General features: G+C 34.4%; 1 protein-coding gene across 4 annotated transcripts in view; it reads right to left on the reverse strand.

Moving 5' to 3' along the window:
• Nucleotides 1-20400, reverse strand: part of SUCO (SUN domain containing ossification factor) — an 83050-nt gene that overhangs the window by 31627 nt on the left and 31023 nt on the right. For 3 of the 4 annotated variants that reach the window (XM_012000423.1, XM_012000422.1, XM_012000421.1), the window contains 9 exons: nt 14377-14500; nt 13347-13471; nt 12790-12857; nt 6833-6940; nt 5206-5311; nt 3205-3225; nt 2947-3002; nt 2379-2470; nt 1503-1568 (listed from right to left, as the gene is read on the reverse strand). Coding sequence is in view for 3 of the 4 variants with exons in the window: in XM_012000422.1 (XP_011855812.1) it covers nt 1503-1568; nt 2379-2470; nt 2947-3002; nt 3205-3225; nt 5206-5311; nt 6833-6940; nt 12790-12857; nt 13347-13471; nt 14377-14500 (766 nt within the window). In the remaining variant the exon portion in view is untranslated. The remainder of the gene's footprint in view (nt 1-1502; nt 1569-2378; nt 2471-2946; nt 3003-3204; nt 3226-5205; nt 5312-6832; nt 6941-12789; nt 12858-13346; nt 13472-14376; nt 14501-20400) is intronic. The other variant, XM_012000420.1, reaches the window with a different exon arrangement.

The raw sequence follows: 20400 nt of genomic DNA on the forward strand, positions 1-20400 counted from the left end.
CGTCTAGAAGTTAACCACATGGGAAGATACAGCAAGAAAATCCAGAATGTCAACACACCTTTCCTTTATCTGAAACTACAGTAAGACATTATTTCCTTAAGGTGTCCTCTCTTTTCCAGTAACCACCAGAAGCTAGAGATCTTTTAGTCCGGGGCTATTTTCTGACCCCAGAAAATAGCTAATTCAACTTACTGAGCTACATAAATGACAGAATAATGACTACTATGTAACATACAGAATGCAAATTAAGGGAAACAAAAACATTAATATCCAGACAGATAAGACATTTCTTTTACTCCTAAAAAATTACATCACATAGCAGTGAATGAGACTTACTTTTACATCAATAACTGGATAGCTAGGAATCCTATTTAAATGTAATCACTAATATCTAGAAAGTCAGAAGCCTAGCAATAAAGTAAAACAAAATATACTGAACTGATATGTAACAAAGTTGAATATTACTTTGCAATCACGAAAGATTTTCCTTCTACAGGTATTTTTAACACTCTTTTTCCCATTCCCTAGAAAGTCCACTGAAATCTTCACTCTTCTATGGAGGGGGAAGGAGGCAAGAAAGAAAGAAAGAAAGAAAGAAAAGGCTAAAAAGAGAGATGAAAGAGGTGATTTTAACTCTATATACTGTGGCTACACAAAATATCAACTTAAGTATTTAGATTACTGGTTGAATATCTAAAAAAGTTATAAAGTCAATGTTCACACTGACATTGGAATTCAAGTAATTCAATTCACTAAGAGCAAAAAGTGACAAGCACAAGCAACTCGTCTTCTATTTTACCAAGATTTGTTTTTATTAAATTAATAATTTTCAAATAAAAAGAAAACTACTTCTAGTTAATTTTACATTTTTCAGAAATAATCAAAAACATCATTGAAATATACCTACACAGAATCTAACCATGAAAAATAAAGTGCCAGTTGGGTAATGGTCTTTTCAGTAGTCTCCTTAGTGAGCCTACCACTAGGCTGGGATTATATTTTGGAATAACAACAAACTAAACCACTAGTATATCTTATTCACTGCTTCTTAGTGTACAAAGAGTATATTATTACTAGTATTCTTATTGGTATTCATTATTATCATGGTAGGAGCACCCTTTATATTTTGTAACTAAATGGCAAACTAACCATATTTATAGATTAACTGTTGTATGGCTGTTTTAATAATTCTTCCCCCAAGAAAATCCACAGCTCTTTCTTCACTATAAGGAACTTGCCCCAAAATGTGAGTGCCTAATTAGAGTAGAAGAAACACCTTTATTATGCTTGCTTTTGTCTCTCTCCTCTTTCTTTTCATATATTTTTCTTATCACATTTCTATAAAAATACTTTTCAAAAGACAGTATCTTTTATTTCAACTCAAAGTTCAATACTGGGAGAAGTCTCCTCAACCATACCATGACAAAATGTCCATGTGTATCAGAATGAAAAAGTTGAGAAATGCTTTAGTAGACTGAAGAGAAAATCCTCAAAATACTCACTTGTAGCAGAACCAAGAAGATTTTTTGAGGATTTATCCTCTCCAGTATTATAATCCAGTGGATAATCTGTTTAAAAAGAAAACAAAAGTAATTATGCTGAGATCTAGCTCCAATGATAACATATTTAAAAGCTCAAATTATTGTCCTGTCAAAGTCAGCTAACATTTAAAACATTTTATAATAAATATGAATCATATATCTAAAACATGTTCACAAAAAGCACATAAGATTAAGAAACCATTTAACAAACAAATATAAACCAAGGAAAATAACTGTAATGCTTACCAGAATTTTAACCACATTTATAAGACTTTTTTATTCAAGTTTTCAATATACTTTACCAACTCTTAGTCAATGTCTTCATTTCACGCTTGAGAAAATTTAGATTGTTCAAACAATAGTATAAGACATCTTAAAACAAGGACTTAAATTGGAAATGGAGAATGTCATAAAACTTTCCTCCACCTCTGTAGAGTCACATGATTTCTCAATGGCTCACAGGAGACCAAAATGTGCTTGCTCTTAGGCTCATGGGAAATCAAAGGAATTAAAGCTCATTTCTACTATTTCAGTATCTTGTGAGTTTAACAGATTTTTGGCCCTGGCATAGGGATATAATCATAATTTATACTATTAATATTATAGAAGGGAGTTTCAGTTACAAATAACTGATAAACTTGGAAAGCAATACGATTACAAGGCAATCATATTAGAAAAGAGATTTAAGTAAAAGTTGATTAGAGTTAAAAGCAACAAAACAAAAGCCTGAAGACAACAGTCATATTGATTTAAGTAATCTATACTCCCCCATTACTATTCAATTTTTAAAAAGTAAAAAAAAATATACCTAACAGTCATCTGTTTGATGTCACTTACCATAGTCCTCATCAAATAGTTCCTGGCGTTCTGAGTGATACTGGGAATCAGCAATTTCTTCATATTCTTCCACCATGCTAGTGCCAAATACCCTATATAAACAACAATTTCATTAAAGACTTCCAAAACAAAACACTCATTAAGACTAATCTCTTCACAATATGACAAACATCAACTTTGGTCATATTTTGAGGGCCACTGGCTTTTGGACTTAAAAATAATGGCTGTTCCTTACATTTTAGTCATCTACGGTTTCAATTAAAATGTAACACTAATCTATTTAAGGCATTTAGAAATATAATGGATGAGTTTTTATATCAGTCTAAAATGTTTCTGTGTAATATCATCATAGCAAAATAGCAAGCAAGTTAAAACAAATATACAAAATGAGGTTAATTTTTAAAGAGGGTATTTTGACATTTTTCCAAAATGCATTCAAAAGAAAGTTTCAGTTTTTATTTCCATAGTATTAACTAACATAAGAGAAAATTATTTCTTCAATATATCAAAAATTTTGTTTATCAATTTTTTTAAAAGCACTCAATAAATGTATTTTGTTCTGCATTACCTTATAAGGCTTAATGGACAAAAGTGCTCTGATCCAAAATGTGATACCAACTCAACCTAAAGAATAAAAGCACATAAAATGGGAAGCCAGCAGACAGCATGTAAGAACATCTAACAATATACTCACTTTCTTCATTATAACATTTCTAAACATTTCTATAAAGTCCTCATTTTCCCCAAAATCAATAATTAAAGTTTTTGTAATGCATTAATATGCCATGTCCTGTTATTTAATAGTGCAAAAGAGAAGGTTGCTAACCTTTATGTACTTGATGAACATCTGAAGCAAGAGAAAGGAAAAGAAAAAGAAATCAGTTCCAAAGTCTAGACATCATGCAATAAGCAACTTTAAATACTTGTAAATTATGTTGTATAAAGTATAGAAAGCAATGTCATGTGATGGATAACACTGTAGTATTCTTAATTCCTTAAATAAAAGCAATGATTTCAATTTTTGCCATCACAACCTGAGAGTATAATCTAAATGACTGCAATGAAATAAATTAACTTTAAGGTTATAAGTTAAATGATCTGCAAGCCATTGCTGTTATTTTATATAACTGTTAGATAGAAAGCATTCTAAAAGCAATTAATAAACAGTATCTAGAAACAATCTTTTACTTTAAGTATTACAGACATGTATCAAGTATATATTCATACATGAATTTATTGATATATATGCACATATACATATATATTGTACACATATACATATTGATAACAGTCCATTATGAAATGGTATTTATACTTGTATACTATTATATATAACTTATTTCAGGGAAAGCATGAATTTTTGGTATGCTATGTTATTTCAAGTACAACTTACAGAAGTGGAAGATATATATCAATTGGTCTTTCAAATGTATACTATTAAAAAGTAGTAGATTTGGGTGTAGTTCTTTTAGGATAAGGAAAATCCAGGTAAAAAACTTATATAACATTATTACCATAAAACGAATATCAGAAAGTAATTTTTCCCTGCTTTTCATGAGTTGTAAGTAAATGTTTCTTGCTTTTAGACTCAATTCTACCAAAGAGGGTTTTTTATAAAACTAATATTTAAAATGCTCTATAATCTCCCACCACAAAAGGAAGAAAGTGGAAAGTTTTGTAAGGCATTTTTTTATGTTTCCAATAAAATATCCTTCCATTATTAACAAAGTAAATGGTACAAAGAATAATTCTCTAAAATTATTTCATTTGAGTTATCTTACTTGCAAAATTAAATAAGATTTTGTTACCTAGTAAATGACTTTTAACGTTTTTGCTTCTTCGCAGTGCAGAAAGTGTACTGTATAAAGTCATTAATTGTTTCAGCACCCATTTTAAAAGGAATTGAAAACATTCTTAATTTTTTTGAATTAATAATTTTATTGAATTACTAACTGAGAATATCAACTGTATTTTAAAAATAGAATTTAGCATTTTTATAATGAGATTAAGAATACTACAAGTTTACCTATTAACAGAAGTCGATTTAAAACATGCTTTAAAAAGAGATGGTAAAATCACAGAAGACAAAATTAGGTAGCTGTAAGTTCTCACATTTAAAGAAGGACAGAAATTAGAACTGCGGCCATTCCAAAAATGTCATAATATTAAATCAATAGTACTTTAAGACATGGCTATAATTTTAAAGAAAAAAAAAAAGAGGGAAGGAAGGAGTAAGAACTTTCCCTATTTTGTCTAACCCAATTCAAAAGTGGTAGTTTTACTTGATTAGCTGGTAGAAGCAGCAGTGGAAATACAGAACATCAGTGTTTAAAAGTCTGTTTTATTTGAAACTGGTACTTGGACACAGAATATTTCATTTGGCTATACAACGAAAAAGACAAAAGCTGTAACAATGCCAAGTAAGTGGACATTAAAGATGAAATGATCTAAGAATCAGAGTCTAATAAGAAATTACACCTGCTTTAAAGACTTCACTTACCAGCAATGATTTCAGTTTCCAAATAGAAAGAAATATACTATGAAGATGACATTTTGCATAAAGACTCAAAAGACTTAAATAGTTATAATCTGGAATTTTATCAGAGCCATAAATAACAAAAAGCTGGCTTAGGCTTCCAGCAATACAAAAGGGAATGTAGCAATATTTCACTCATGAAATAATATACCCAAGTAAGAACTATCTATTAAGTGGTACAGTATAGTCTATTTCTTAATTTTTCTGATTTCTAAAAAGATGAGGTGTATGAAGTGTGAATAACACATATATTTTCAATATAGAACACAGTCCTGTATGTGTAAACATTACCTTGACATATTTTGCATACATCTGTTCATCTAAAGGGAAACTCTGTACATTCCGCTCATCTCTACCATGAAAAGTACCCAGCTTAATCCACTTATTTGTTGGATATCTACAAAATATAAAAAATATGTTTTTTAAAAATTATAAACCACACATTGAGAGGTTCCATCATATTTTCAAAATACAATTTTTTTCCTTTCCAGGTGAACATGCTGACTTAACAGTTTAATACATAAATACATACATTTAATAAATACATTTTCTTTTCCAACTAAACTGACAGGTTTCTCTTTACGAGGAAAGAATGCCTTGAAAAATCACTCCATTACTAAAAGGTAAGACTAGTGCCACTTCTTGGGGTTTGGGAGGAGGTTTTAGAACAGAAAGTCACCAAGAGACTGTCTTGGAAGAAGGTGGCACAACTCTTTACATACTGACATGTGTGTAATAATGTAAAGTATAAATACAAGTACTGATGGAAAGAGAAGGGGAAGAAAAAACTTTTAAAATCACATCTGAGTTTGATGTATCTGTTTCCCTTTAAAGGGGAATTTAGTATCTAATATAAAAGTCTAAAACTATTGTATCTGTTTACTGAAACATTATAAGAACTCCTCAAAAAAATGAGCCCTCTCACCATATTAAAAAAAAATACACTTTACTTATCAGAGCTGTGTATGTTCATTTGACATATAAGAAAATTGCAGCTGAGAGAAAAGGAAGTGATCTGAGCAAGGGTAGTGGCAGGATAACAGACAGAATTCTCCAGAGGTCTTGAGAACTAATTTCAAAAACTGTATATATGCAATGTTGAATGTGAGGTGAAGGAAGAAACATCAAGGAAAACCCTTAATGATCAATGACAAAACAAAAGGGCCCTAAATAAACAGCATCCTACATGGCATATCGTGGACACTCAAAAAGTATTTATGAAATGATGTAACACCTCTGTTGAATGAAAAATAACATGTACACATTAAAAAAGATATGTGTAAAAGATGAGAGTATTTCCAGGATGTAAAAAGTAAATATTTTTATAGAATTAATAAATAAGTGCATAGTAAAGACTGGAAGAAATATATTAAAATGCTAATAAGGGCTATCTCTGGTTGACAAAATGCAGTTCTAGTCTAAATTCCTCACATCATGTTTATTTCTTTTATAATCACACATGTATAAAAAAAGTTTTAGAATATATTTTAATAAAAATATACCTCATAATATAAAATAAAGCACCTATACATGTATGTTTTTAATAACTTTTAAAAAAAATGTTTAGAAGCAAGAGAGCATAATGACTGAAAGTGAGGACTTTGAAGTCAAGAGTTGTAGTTCTGAATCTTGGTTCTCAAACTCACAAGTCATGTGACCTGGGCAAGCTACTTAATCTCCCCTTTTCTGTTTCCCCACACTATAAGAGTATAATATCATATGGTTATGTTTAAAGCATCATATGAGCTAATCAAAGTGAAAGCTAAGTGATTAACAAGAGCCTACAATGCAGTCGTATTATCGCTATTACAAACTGACCTTTAAAAAATAAATGGACTGAAGTCAAAATAGTGACCCACTTTTTTGTTTTATTTCAGAGATCCAACATAGACCCTACAGACACAGCTTTAGAATTTACCTGTCACTGATAGAAACCAGAAAATCTTTAGGAGTAGAAGAAAATAATTCATAATTTGCAATATCAAGCTGCTTTACTTGAATTGGTTCACAAAGTTCAATAACAAACCTTCAAAAAGAACAAAAGACAATTACTTAAACCAATCAACAGTTCATTTTAAATATGACATTAACAGTTTCCATAAATTAGACTACCATGAAAAGTTGTTCATTAAAATGTTAAGGAGGGTATGTAGCCTGAATTGTCTATATGAAACATCTTTAAATACTTCCCAAGGATATCATTAGTGGGGCAAAAAAAAAAAAAAAAAAAACCTGTAAATAAAACAATATTGATTTTGCTCCACCATCGTTTTTAAAAGATTCTTTTTTTAGATAACACTCATTCTTGGAGAAGGGATGACTTTCCTAAAAACAGACAGTGATGGTGTAAAATGACTAGTCTGGAGGACAGTTTGGCATATACATTGCCTTAAAAAGTTATCATAGTCTTCGATTTAGTTCTCAGAAATTTATCTTAAGGATTCAAAGCTTCAGATGTCCACCTTTGTATATATATTTTGCTATATTGAAGCACACCAGTCTATAAGGGGGGGGGGAGGAAATCAACTTAAATATTTAGCAAAAAGAATTAACAAATTATGGTTCATCCAGACAATGAAATACTAAGCAGCCATTAAAACTGGTACTAAAACCTATTATTTCATTTACATAAAAATCTAGAGACTGTAAACTAATTTACAGTAACAGAAAGCAGATCTGTAATTGCTGTGGGAGAAGCGAGTTTGTGAGAAATTACAAAGAGGTATGATGAAACTTTTGGGAATGATGGATGTTTGTTATCTTTATGGTGGTGATGATTTCAGATACATAAATGTCAAAACTTACCAAATTATACACTTTGACATGTAGTTTATTGTACATGCAATTTACTGTATGTCAACTATACCTCAATAAAGCTCTTTTTTTTAAAATGATGCTATGATTTACATTTATTAACATGCAAAGATGTCAAAAATACTGCTGCTTAGGAAAAAATTAAAAGTATGGTTCCATGTGCATAAAATTGAATATAGCACAGCATTGGGGGAAAATAAATACCCATGACATCTAACACTCTAATCACTGCTTTGATAAATTATCAAAGGAGATTTATAGAAAGACAATTAAATGCTAAATAAATCAAAAGCATTATAATTAAGATAGTGTTTAATCTTGGAGAGCAACAGACTTAAGTCCCAGGAGATAGTTAAAAAACAAAATCAGGTTTCAGAGAAAGGCTCATGAAGAGAGGAAACTAACACCTGCTGAATGCTTACTCTGGATCAGATACCATGTTTTATGATTTTTACCCATCCTTTGATTTAATTCTTACAACCAAATTGCAAGGGATATTATCACCATTTCATAGAATAAATCAATAAACACTAATTGACTACTTCACATTTTTCCCCAGGATGTAGCTGAGCATATAGCCGTCCATCAGAGACTGTATCCTAAGCTCAGTCATGTTTATTAGTTCTCAAGGGTCTATCTAGCCAGCATGTTATGACTAAAAAAGTAAAATGTATTGGCTGGCTGCAGTGGCTCACGCCTGTAATCCCATTACTTTGGGAGGTTGAGGCAGGCAGACTACTTGAGGTGAGGAGTTCAAGACCAGCCTGGCCAACATGGTGAAACCCCATCTCTACTAAAAATGCAAAAATTAGCCAGGCGTGGAGGCGGGTGCCTGTAATCCAAGCTACTTGGGAGGCTGAGGCAGGAGAATCGCTTAAACACAGGAGGTGGAAGCTGCAGTGAGCTGAGACTGTGCCACTGCACTCCAGCCTGGGCAACAGAGCGAGACTCTGTCTCAAAAAAAAATTACGAAAGTAACATGTAATAAAAAGGATCAGAAATTTTTTAATGGAAAAAAAATTGGTAGAAAAGGTCTAATTCTCCATAGAAACCACCGAAGAATCTGCATATTAATTACTAGAAAATAAGGCAATATAAGAAGGTAGTCCGATATAAGATCCATATGTAAAAACTGCATAATTGTATACAACAAAATGTAATTTTAAAGAGATATCATTTACAATAGTAACAAAACAAAATTTTTTAAAAAGCTGCCCGGGAAGAAAATTAACCAAAGATATGTAATGCTTTCACGGAAATTTTTAAAAAAATAACTTTATTGAAAGACATTAAAGACAATAAAGAAAGATATGCCCTGCTTATGGATACAAAACCTCAGTATCTGAAAGTCATTTAAAGATCCAATAAAATTCCAAACAAAATTCTCATATGACATTCAAGGAATTCAAAAGAGAAAGTCTAAGATTTATTTTTTTACTGATTTTTTTTTTTTTAGACGGAGTTTCACTCTTGATGCCCAGGCTGGAGTGCAATGGTGCAATCTCAACTCACTGAAACCTCCACCTCCTGAGTTCAAGCAATTCTCCTGCCTCAGCCTCCCGAGTAGCTGGGATTACAGGTGACTGCCACCACACCCAGCTAATTTTTTGTATTTTTAGTAGAGATGGGGTTTCGTCATGTTGGCCAGGTCTCAAACTCCTGACCTCAGGTGATCCACCCACCTCAGCCTCTCAAAGTTCTGGGATTACAAGTGTGAGTCACCGCGCCTGGCCAACAGTCTAACATTTATAAGAAAAACCAGAAGCAGAAGAATAGCCGAGTGAGTCCTGAAGTACAAAACTTGCCTTATCAAATATTAAGAGCTACAAAGCTAAGTGGTGTCATTGCAGGTAATGGTAAATTGACCAATGAAAGAGAACAGAGAATACAAAAAAACAAAATGTATATAAGGGAACTTAACAATAAAGGTTGCATTCGAAATCAGAGGGGAACATGTAAACTACTGAATAAACAACTATCTAAACAGAAAAAATGGGGAGAAGGAATGAACCCTTCCTGTATACCATAAATAATATAAAACTATAAACAATTTCAGGAGAATAAAAACCTAATATAAAGTGCAAAGTTTTTAAATTTTAGGAAATACATGAAATAATATCTTTATAACCTCAGGGCAGGGAGAAATCTCTGACATTAAAAACAGAAAATCCCAACATTGTAAGATAGATAAATTCAACTATGTGAAAATTAAAATAGTTCGTTTCCTCAAAAGACACTATAAGCCACGTGCAGTGACTCACATCTGTAATACCAGGGCTTTGGAGGCTGAGGTGAAAGGATCGCTTGAAGCTCGGTGTTCAAGACTAGCCTGGGCAACATGGCAAGACCCTGTCTCTGCAAAAAGTTAAAAAATAAATTAGCTGGATGTGGTGGCACGCTCCTGGGAGACCATGGCACTGCACTCCAGCTTGGGCAAAAGAGTTAGACTCTGTTTCCAAAAAAAAAAAGGCGGGGGGGGGCTACTATACAGAAATTAAAAGGACAGTCCATAAACCAGAGAAGGAAGATAAGTGTAACATACACAACTTAAATGTCCTATCCAGAGTTCTACAAAATAGACTAAGTTGTGCCCATTCTATAAGACAAAATGCCAAGTCTATCTAGACTTCTACTAGACAATAAGAAAAATCAAACACATAAATCAACAGAAAACAGAGGAAAAGATAGACTGCACATGAGAGGAAAAACTGAATGGCAAACACATGAAGATATGCTCAATCTCATTAGTGATCAGGGACTGACACCTCTCTAGGATACAAGTGCCATGGCAACAGAGATCTCAGTTTATGTTGTGAAAAAATGTTTTTCTAGTATCAGCGGCATAACAGGTACTCAATAAATATCAAATCAAAACATGAAAGAATAGGAAGACTCGGTATTCTAAAATGTCACTTAACCCAAAATTCATCTACAGAGTTGATAAAATTCCAATGGAAATGTCAGCATTTTTTATAGCACTTAAGATAATTCTAAAATTTAAAAGAAAAAACAATGGGGCAATAACAGTGAAGACACTTTGAAGAGTATGAGGTATACAAATTCACTCTTTCAGATGTTAAGACTTATAAAGCTATTGTTAGAGAGTATGGTCTTACTGTTCCCTTAGATGGGATTGGGTGGGGGGGGGGGGAATCTACTTAAACCAGGTGAAATCAGTTAAAGATGTTCTGAGGCTCTTGAATCACACAATGAAAAGACACATACATAAATGTGCAAAAAGTAATATATAAATACATACCTACAAACATAAATATAATCATGTGTCACTTAACAGGGATACATCTGAGAAATGCATCAGTAGGTGTTTTGTCACAATCACAGAGTGTACTCACACAAACCTAGATGGTATAGCTTATTTATACATCTAGGCTATATATACAACTATTGCTCCTAGGCTACATACTTGCAGAGCATGTTGCTGTATTAAATATTGTGGGCAACTGTAACACAATGTTAAGTATTTGTATGTCTAAACATAGAAAAGGCATAGTAAAAATACGGTATTATAACCTACGGGACTACCTTCATACATGCAGTTCATTGTTGACTGAAATGTGTCATTATATGACATATACCATACATGCTGTCTGGCAGAAACATTAAAATACAAATGGGTAGCTATGATCACTCATTCTGCAAACCATAATAAAAAAATGACTGCTTCATATGACTTCATCCCAGCATGGCTTTGCTTGAAATACAAAATTTTTGAGCATAAAAATTTGTCACTGACAATAGAGGCTTTTACAAATAAAAACAAAAACCTCAAAATATTTAGATTATGATCTCAAATAATCATTTCTTCAATTCAATTTACAAATTGAATGGCATAAGGAAAAATTAAGTTTTCAAAATCCATCCCTTACTCTCCCTCCCCTTAAGTAGTATGATTCATTTTCAAGTGGAATCTAAACATGCACATTTCCAAAAGAAATGAAAGCCAAGAGTAGAAAAGAAGAAGCATTATTTTTAAGGTTTAAAGAGTGCCTCCTTAAGTTAAAAAAAATTTTATTAATTCATTAATTCATTCAATCTAGTGAATCAACACGATGGTGGTTTTCCTCAGTTTTTTCAAACAGCTGCTTTCTGCAATAAAATCAAGTAATCTAATAGAACTGTTAGTATATCACATTAATTTCCCCCATATATCTTTTCCTTTTCCTATATACTTAGTTAATGGCACAATCATAGATCCAAGCAGTGAGGCCAAAATTCCAGAAAATTTCCTGGGTGCCTCTCTCTTCTTCACATCCAAATACCAACCAAAAGCTGCCAATTTTAACTGCCATAAACCTCTTTCAGATATATTCCTCTCCTCTGAATCCAACTTGCCTATGTCTTAATTATAGTCCTTATTTCTCACTCAGGTTATGACAATAGGTTCCAAACCATGCTTACAATTCCATTCTGTAGGCCACCCTTTGAGGACAAGCCTTCCTAAAATGCCAGTGAGATCATGTCACTTCCTTACTTAAATCAAATACTGTACTTCATGGTCTTTAAGTTCAAAAATGTTTAAGTTGGGTATACATAGCACCGAATGGCCTACTTATAGATAAATGAATGCTCCAGGCTTATGTTCCACCCCTACTCTCATGGCACCTTTCTTCTTGTAATACCTAACAGTCACCCAGAAGAAACATACTCCTTTTCAGCATTACCCCCTTATTCTTAAAGTTCCTGAATACTTCTGACTCATTCATCTGCCACTTCCTATTAATCCTTCAAGGTTCAGCTCAGGAATTACCTCTTCCAGGAAGCCTTCTCTCATCTCCTCTTCCAGTTACACATCATCACTCTTTCAATAACACCCTTTCAACAGTACTTTTTATACCATTTCATAATTGTTTAACCAGGTCTGTCACTTTTTTCTTTTTGTGACCTCCTCAAAAGGAAAGGAAGGCATTCTGTCCTCAGTTTTGCATAGCATCAGCACTAATCAATCATAAATGCTTGTTAAATGATTAACCCTAATGCAAAAGCTTAACATAATATGCATATATATGCAGAATGTACTCTTTAAAACTGTCTATTACTCACCAAATTTTAGTGCTGCAAGGATTCAACATATAAAGATCCATATTTTCTATAAGAATAGCAGATGTGCTCTATTTTAAAAAGAGGAAAGGAAACAAATTACTTTAGGAATAATGAAGAAAGTATTTATTTTAACTTTAAGTTTTCTAGGACTTCTGTATTTTTAGATCTTAAGTACACCTAAGACTTTAAAACACTCACTTGGGAAAAAAGCATAAAAGTAGCTAAGATTCACCATTCATGGCTACAGCATTAAATTAGTGTCACGACAGTACATTTAAAATTCAATGTCTGTTACTTTAAAGAAAAAAATAATATTTTAGTTAGTTCCTTTTTAAAATTTCATACGGTTTTTAAAAGTTAAAAAATGCAGGGTAAAATATATCAGTGAATATAAATAAGAATTCATACAAGATAATGTTTTGAAAAGCATATTCTGCTTTTGTTAGGGAATAAGGAAAATATCTCACATTAAAATATAGTTCCCAGTAAACAAATGCCTATATTTTTAAAAGTTGTTAATTTCCTATATATATAAAATTTTATACTTAAGTACCTACCTTGGCTTCTGGATTAGCTGCTAGAATTTTGGCACCGCATTCTACTGAGGCATAATTATTTCGATTTTTCTGGACCTTTTTGGTGGCATGTGAACCTCCATTAGAAGATGGATGCATTGACTGACCTGCAGACAAACCTTATTATAAATATACATATATTTGATTATGACTGAAAATACCTCTAGCAACACTGATCTCAAAAGCAATAAGCTGTCTTCTAGAAAAGAATAGGTTTTAACACTTGAGAGAATATTTTAAAAATTTACAAAAAATGAAAGTGCTCCACCTCAACAGCTTTAAAATATCCCCCAGAAACAAATTAACTACAAAATTCTACATTAATTTATGTCTAAGTAATATAACTCACAAAATGAAGCTTGTCCATGAGAATCAAAGCTTTCTGTATTTACATCTATTATAAACATCTATTAAGGATGTATTTTTTAAATTATTATTTTTTTACGCTCTGGGGTACACACGCAAGACGTGCAGGTTTGTTACATAGGTAAACATGTGCCACGGTGGTGTGCTGCACCTAACAACCCATCACACAGGGAATAAATTAACTATAATTTTAGTCACCCTCCTCTCCCTCATAACATAAGCAAGCTTTTCTTTAGGTATGTTCTTGAAACACCATATGTAAAACATCTTTTGGTAAGTTAAAGAATATTTTAAACTCAAGGATTTTATGCAAGTTCTTTTTGAGTTCCACATGAATTTTAAAATAGCTTCCATGCCTCAATTTTCCTTGTATTAACTGTGATGGAAATCACTGCTATGCCTTATTTTATGCTCGCTTAATAATTTACAAGAATGGATTTCAATTAAAACTAGAACTGTATGTAATTATATACAGGTACATGATATATGGATGGATCAACATCAACTTGGTAAGTTTCACCTTTAAAAAGTTTTCAAAAGTAAGTTTTATTTTGTTTTACCAATCAAAAAAAGAAAGCATATTAAAACTACACCATAAACTTAAAAAAAAAAAGAAAATGTTTAAAGAACTCAAAAACTTCCTTACTTTTTTCTTTTTCTACTTCCATAACTTTCTTCTTCCATTCATCAAATGTTGGTATATCTTCTGGATCTTTGGGACTTGTTACAGATGTAGGGTCAATGTCTCCTGGTTTTGTATAATCAGAGCTCTGAAAGAAACACCAAAAAATAAGAAGACTTCAACTTTCAAATAATACAAATAAATTATAGAAATAAATACAAATGTTTCTGTCAAATTAAAGTTCCAATTTATAATGAATGATTATATTTTGAAAAAATAAAAAAGGTAAAAAGAAAAGTTTTGGTTTACTGAAAGGTTGAATTTCTCTTGAGATAATTAAAACATTCTATTTAGGATGTGTTCCTTCACTTGTTAGTGATATAAGCATAGGTCGTTAAAAAAAATAATTACAATTACTCATACATAGTCTATACAAATGAATAAATTGCATACTTGCCATGCATCACCTTAAAATATAAGTTAAGATAATACATCCATTAAAGGAATCTAGATAATTTTAGATGTTTTATTTCCACAAAATCCTTAAAAAGAAACACTGTGTACACAAAAATTTTAAGGCACATTAAAATATCTAAATGTGAAAAAACAAGACTTTACATTTTAGAAGAAAATTTAAAAATCTTTATAAATCATGTTAACAAGATGCAGAATGCATATATCATTTTTAAAAGCTGATACATTTGGCTAGGCTAACCATAAATGACACGGAAGAATAAGTCACACACTGAGAGCAGTATCTGCAATACATTCAGTCAACAAACTATTATCAAGTATAAAGAGTATCAACAAATCAAATAAGGGGATGGGGTGGGTGGGAAGCAAAGAATAAAATCAATAAATCCACAAAAAGATATACAATTCAGTAATAATCATGGAATCCAAATGAAAGCCTGAGATATCATATAAATCAGAGGTCTACAATCTTTCTGAAACCAGTGGCTAGTTTCATGGAAAACAATTTTCCCATGGACGGGGTAGGGAGATAATTTTGGGATGAAACTGTTCCACCTTAGATCATAAGGCATTAGATTCTCATAAGGAATGCACAACCTAGATCCCTCACATGTGCAGTTCACAATAGAGTTCACACTCCTATAAGATTCTAACGCCACCACTGATATGACAGGAGGCAGAATTCAGGCGATAATGCTTGCTTACCCGCCACTCACCACCTGTCGTGCAGCCTGTTTCCTAATAGGCCATGGACTGGTGCTGGTCTGTGGCCTGGGGGTTGGGGCATGCTGAGATAAATTATACAAATCTAATGGAGTTTAAAGTGTGATAGTCTGTGGCCACGTGTGAAATGTCTGTTGAGCCAAGAGAAATCTATCAGACTGCTAAAAGGTTTAAAATTTAACAATATTAAGATGTGCATAATCCCTAAATACACCCCATGTATAAATCTAAGTGAAAACACTCACGTGTCCAAAAGATATGATAAGAATCTTCATTAGAGCATTGCTTTTAATACCAAAAATAATAACCTAAACATCCATTAAATGAGGAACAGATAAACTGTAGTAGTCACTATAAACAGAGCAGTGGAAACAAAGAACGAATCTCAAAAACAATGTTGAATAAAATGTTACTTATGGCAAGAACATCGTTTATATTAAACTATGCCATATAATATTTATTGTTTATACTTATTGAAAAACTCTAAAACTAAACAAAAAACCACTAAATTCAAGATAGTGATTATATCTGAAGACAAGAGAAGGAATATTGGGGAAGGGCACACAATCTTGTGACTTTTTTCCCTCTTAAACTGAATAATGAATACACAGACATTTATTCCATTATTGAATCATGTCTAAAACAAAGTTTTGATGTATTCATTAACACTATCTTGAGAAGTGTACAAAATCTATTAGATAGCAAACTCTGGTAAACAATATAAGTCTCATTTAGTATATATTTGCTATATAAGAGCATGCTTTTGAGCACTAACATGAAATATTCACAACTTCTGGGACTATTTCTTTTTTCTTCAAAGGAAGTAGAGTCATTTCCAAACCCCCTTTTAGGAAGACAGCAATTTGGTCCCCATCCAACTTCCATCTTAGAGTGCTTTACAGAACAAGTTGATTTACTAAATGAAGTCTATAGCTACTTAAAACAACACATGGCAGAAAAAGATAAAAGAGCTAGTATTACTACTAATTTAATTTTTTCAACTAGATAACAAAAATCTAGTTTGAATATAAGGAAGGAGACAGGACTTGATTGATTCTGCAGGCAGGGCTCAGACACTGAACCATATGGATGACTAGATAAAACAGGCCAGGAGCAGTTTCCATAAGACACGCCCACCAGCATGCCTTGTCAATTTAGCATTGCCATGGCAACACCTAGAAGTTACCACTCCTTTCCATGACAAGGATCCAGCAACCTGGAAGTTACCACCATTTTCCTAGAAATTTCTGCATAAACCACCCCTTAAATTTGCATATAATTAAAAGCGGGTATAAATATGCAGAACTGCCTCTGAGCTGCTACTCTAGGCACCCTGCCTGTCGGGTAGCCCTGTTCTACAAGGAGCAGTACTTCTGCTGCTGCTGTATAAAGCCACTTCAATAAAAGTTGCTGTTTAACACTACCAGCTCACCCTTGAATTCCTTCCTAGGTGAAGCCAAGAACCCTCCTGGGCTAAGCTGGGGGCTTCTCTGTCCTGAAACATCTGGTAACCGCGAAGGGATGAAGAAAGCAGAGATGGTGGTGAGAGGAAGAGAGGCAAGATGATGCAACAGCAGAGATGGAGAGAAGGTGATTGGCAAGAGCCAATGAGAGATGGCAGTCAGAGAAGCAGTGAGAAAACAGCAAGGGACAAGAGACAGCAGTTAACAAGACAGTGAGAGATGGCAGCGTGTGAGATGAGCAGAGAGGTAACTAAGCAGAGCTGTAATGCCTGAGCTCTAACACTAATCAAAGGCTCTTTTGAGAGCCACAATTTTTCCTGGCAGACAGCACAGCTGAGCAGATGAGAAAGTGGCTATAGTGCCACTGCCTCATATGGGACCCACTGCTCTGACAAGCAGACCAGTAGGTCACCAGTCCCTGTGCAAGCTCCTCCCACTGCAGCAGCTGAGCCCACTCTAGATGAGGGAACCTGGAGGGACCTTCGCCCAAGTCCCATGGGGAAGACTGGTCACATTTTGGCTTCTGTGGATGGGTGTGTCCCCTCTACCACTCCCCATAATATCAGGTAAGCTAGGGAACAAAAGCCTTTGGCTAAGTGGTCAGTTAAAAGCCCCCATCATTAGTGTGCCCTGAAACATATCCTAAGCACTTCTTCCACTGGTTCTCGCCCTTCTATTTTATTATTCCACCAGTCATTCCATTTTCAATCCTAAAATGTATGCAGTCTTATTGTTTGCTTTTAACTTTCTGTTAACTGTATGTGGGCAACTGTTTAAGGTGGGACACTTAGTTGTGAGAGGTTCCCCCAGTGTGTTGACTGTGGGACACCAGAGTCACATTCTGTGACCTCAACTTGATTGTGGGACACTGCTGGTTGCACCCTGGGTACGCCAGGTTTTTCGGCATTAGTGAGGGGACCCTCATTGGCTGAAATGCAGGCACTCCGGGTTTTCAGCATTGGTATTCTAGACTGCACCCCAGATGCTCTGGGGTTTCTGGCATTAACATTCCCTTTAGGACTGTGGGTTATAGCCCCTCTCCCTAGGGGAATATTAGTCTTGCCCTTTTGTGTCCTAAAGTTAAAAGTATTATTTTCCTAATAGCCAGTTGCAAGTCCCTTCTTGGGAGCTGTCTTATAACTGCTTTGCTTGTAACTGTCCCTCTTGGTCAAAGGAACTGGGAGTTCACAGGCTTCTGACCTCAAATGGACAGACACCTACAGCAGCTGACAAGTGGCTACCTTTTTTCTCAGTGTCTCCGCTACCAGGTAGGTTCTCCAGCAAGTCAGGGCCTCTGAGGTCTCCCCTTTGGCAACCCTTTCCTAGGCAAATTATTTATGTTCATAGGCTTTAAAACGTTTTAAATGGCATGAGAATAGATAGAATAGAATAGAATAGAATAGAATAGAATAGAATAGAATAGAATAGAATAGAATAGGATTGAGCTTATTGTATGGTATAAAATCTAAAAATGATAAAATGGTCCTCATCTATAAAATTCTAATGTCTGGTAGGCAGTTCAGGATTTCTTGCTAGGTTTACATAAAATGTGCTAAAGAAATGTATTTTTTATTGGGAAAACATTTTTTGTTTAATTTGGAAGTTATTAAAAGGGAAGTTCAAAATATGAGGAAACCATTAAGTAGAAAAGAGAGACATAAAGAATGTTATGGATAGAAATGTTTTCTCTCTGTTTTGCAAAGAAGGATATAAAAAAGAGTAATTTTATATGAGGGAGAAATCTTGCATAGTAAATTCTTGTCCTAAAGTAAAATGTCTGGTTATTCAAGAAAGAGGTAACATAGGACAATGTATTAGTCCATTCTCACACTGCTATAAAGAACTACCTGAGATTGGGTGATTTATGAAAAAAAAAAAAAAAAAGGTTTAACTGACTCACAGTTCTGCAGGCCGTACAGGAAACACAGTTGAGGAGGCCTCAGGAAACTTATAATCATGGTGGAAGTGTGAAGGGGAAGCAAGTACCTTCTACACATGGTGGCACAGGAGGAAGAGAATGAAGGGGGAAGTGCAACACACTTTTAAACAATCATATCACGTGAGAACTCATTCATTACCAAGACCCTGGGCAGCTCCACCCCTGTGGTTCTACAGGGTAGAGCCCCCATAACTGCTTTCAGGAGCTGGTGTTGACTGCCTGCAACTTTTCCAGGTGCACAGTGCAAAGTGTTGGTGGATCTAACATTCTGGGGTCTGGAGGATGGTGGCCCTCTTCTCACAGCTCCACTAGGCAGAGCCCCATTTGGGATGCTGGGGGTTGGGGGTTCCCACCCCATGTTTCCCCTCTGCACTGCCCTAGTAGAGGTTCTCCATGAGGGCTCTGTTCCTGCAGCAGACTTTTGCCTGGACATCCAGACGTTTCCACACATCCTCTGAAATCTAAGCAGAAGTTTCCAAACCTCAATTCTTGGCCTTTTTGCACTCATAGAATCAATACCACATGGAAGCTGCAAAGGCTTGGGGCTTGCACCCTTTGAAGTAATGGCCTGATCTGTACCTTTGCCCCTTTCAACCACAGCTGAAGCTGGAGCAGCTGGGATGCAGGGTGCCATGTCCTGAGGCTGCACAGAGCAGCAGGACACTGGGCCTGGCCCACGCAACCGTTTTTCCCTCTTAGGCCTCCTCGCCTGTGATGGGAAGGGCTGCCATGAAGGTGTCTGAAACGCCCTAAAGGCATTTCCCCCACTTTCTGGGCTATTAACATTTGGCTCCTCTTTACTTATGCAAATTTCTGCAGGCTTGAATCCCTCCCCAGTAAATGGGTTTTTCTTTTCTACCACATAGTCAGGCTGCAAATTTTCCAAATTTCTATGCTCTGCTTCCCTTTTAAACATAAGTTCCAGTTTTAGGCCATTTCTTTGTTTATGCAAATGAACACAGGCTTTTAGAAGTAACCAGGCCACATCCTGAATACTTTACTGCTTAGAAATTTCTTCTGCCAGATACCTTAAATCATCTCTCTCAAGTTCAAAGTTCCACAGATCCTTAAAGCAGAGGCACAACACCACCAGTCTCTTTGCTAAATCACAGGAAGAGTCACCTCTGTTCAAATTCCCAATGAGTTCCTCATCTCCATCTGAAACCACCTCAGCCTGAATTTCACTGTCCATATCACTATCAGTATTCTGGTCAAAACCATTCAACAAGTCTCTAGGAAATTCCAAACTTTCTGTTATCTTCCTGTCTTCTTCTGAGCCCTCCAAACTGTCCAACCCTGCCCATTACCCAGTTCCAAAGTCACTTCCATATTTTCAAGTATCTTTTGAACAATGCCCTACTTCTCTGGTACCAATTTTCTGTATTAGTCTGTTCTCACACTGCTATAAAGAACTACTTGAGACTGGGTATTTTATGCAGAAAAGAGGTT

Source organism: Mandrillus leucophaeus, unplaced genomic scaffold (genome assembly GCF_000951045.1).
Source record: "Mandrillus leucophaeus isolate KB7577 unplaced genomic scaffold, Mleu.le_1.0 Scaffold629, whole genome shotgun sequence".
Classification (NCBI taxonomy): domain Eukaryota; kingdom Metazoa; phylum Chordata; class Mammalia; order Primates; family Cercopithecidae; genus Mandrillus; species Mandrillus leucophaeus.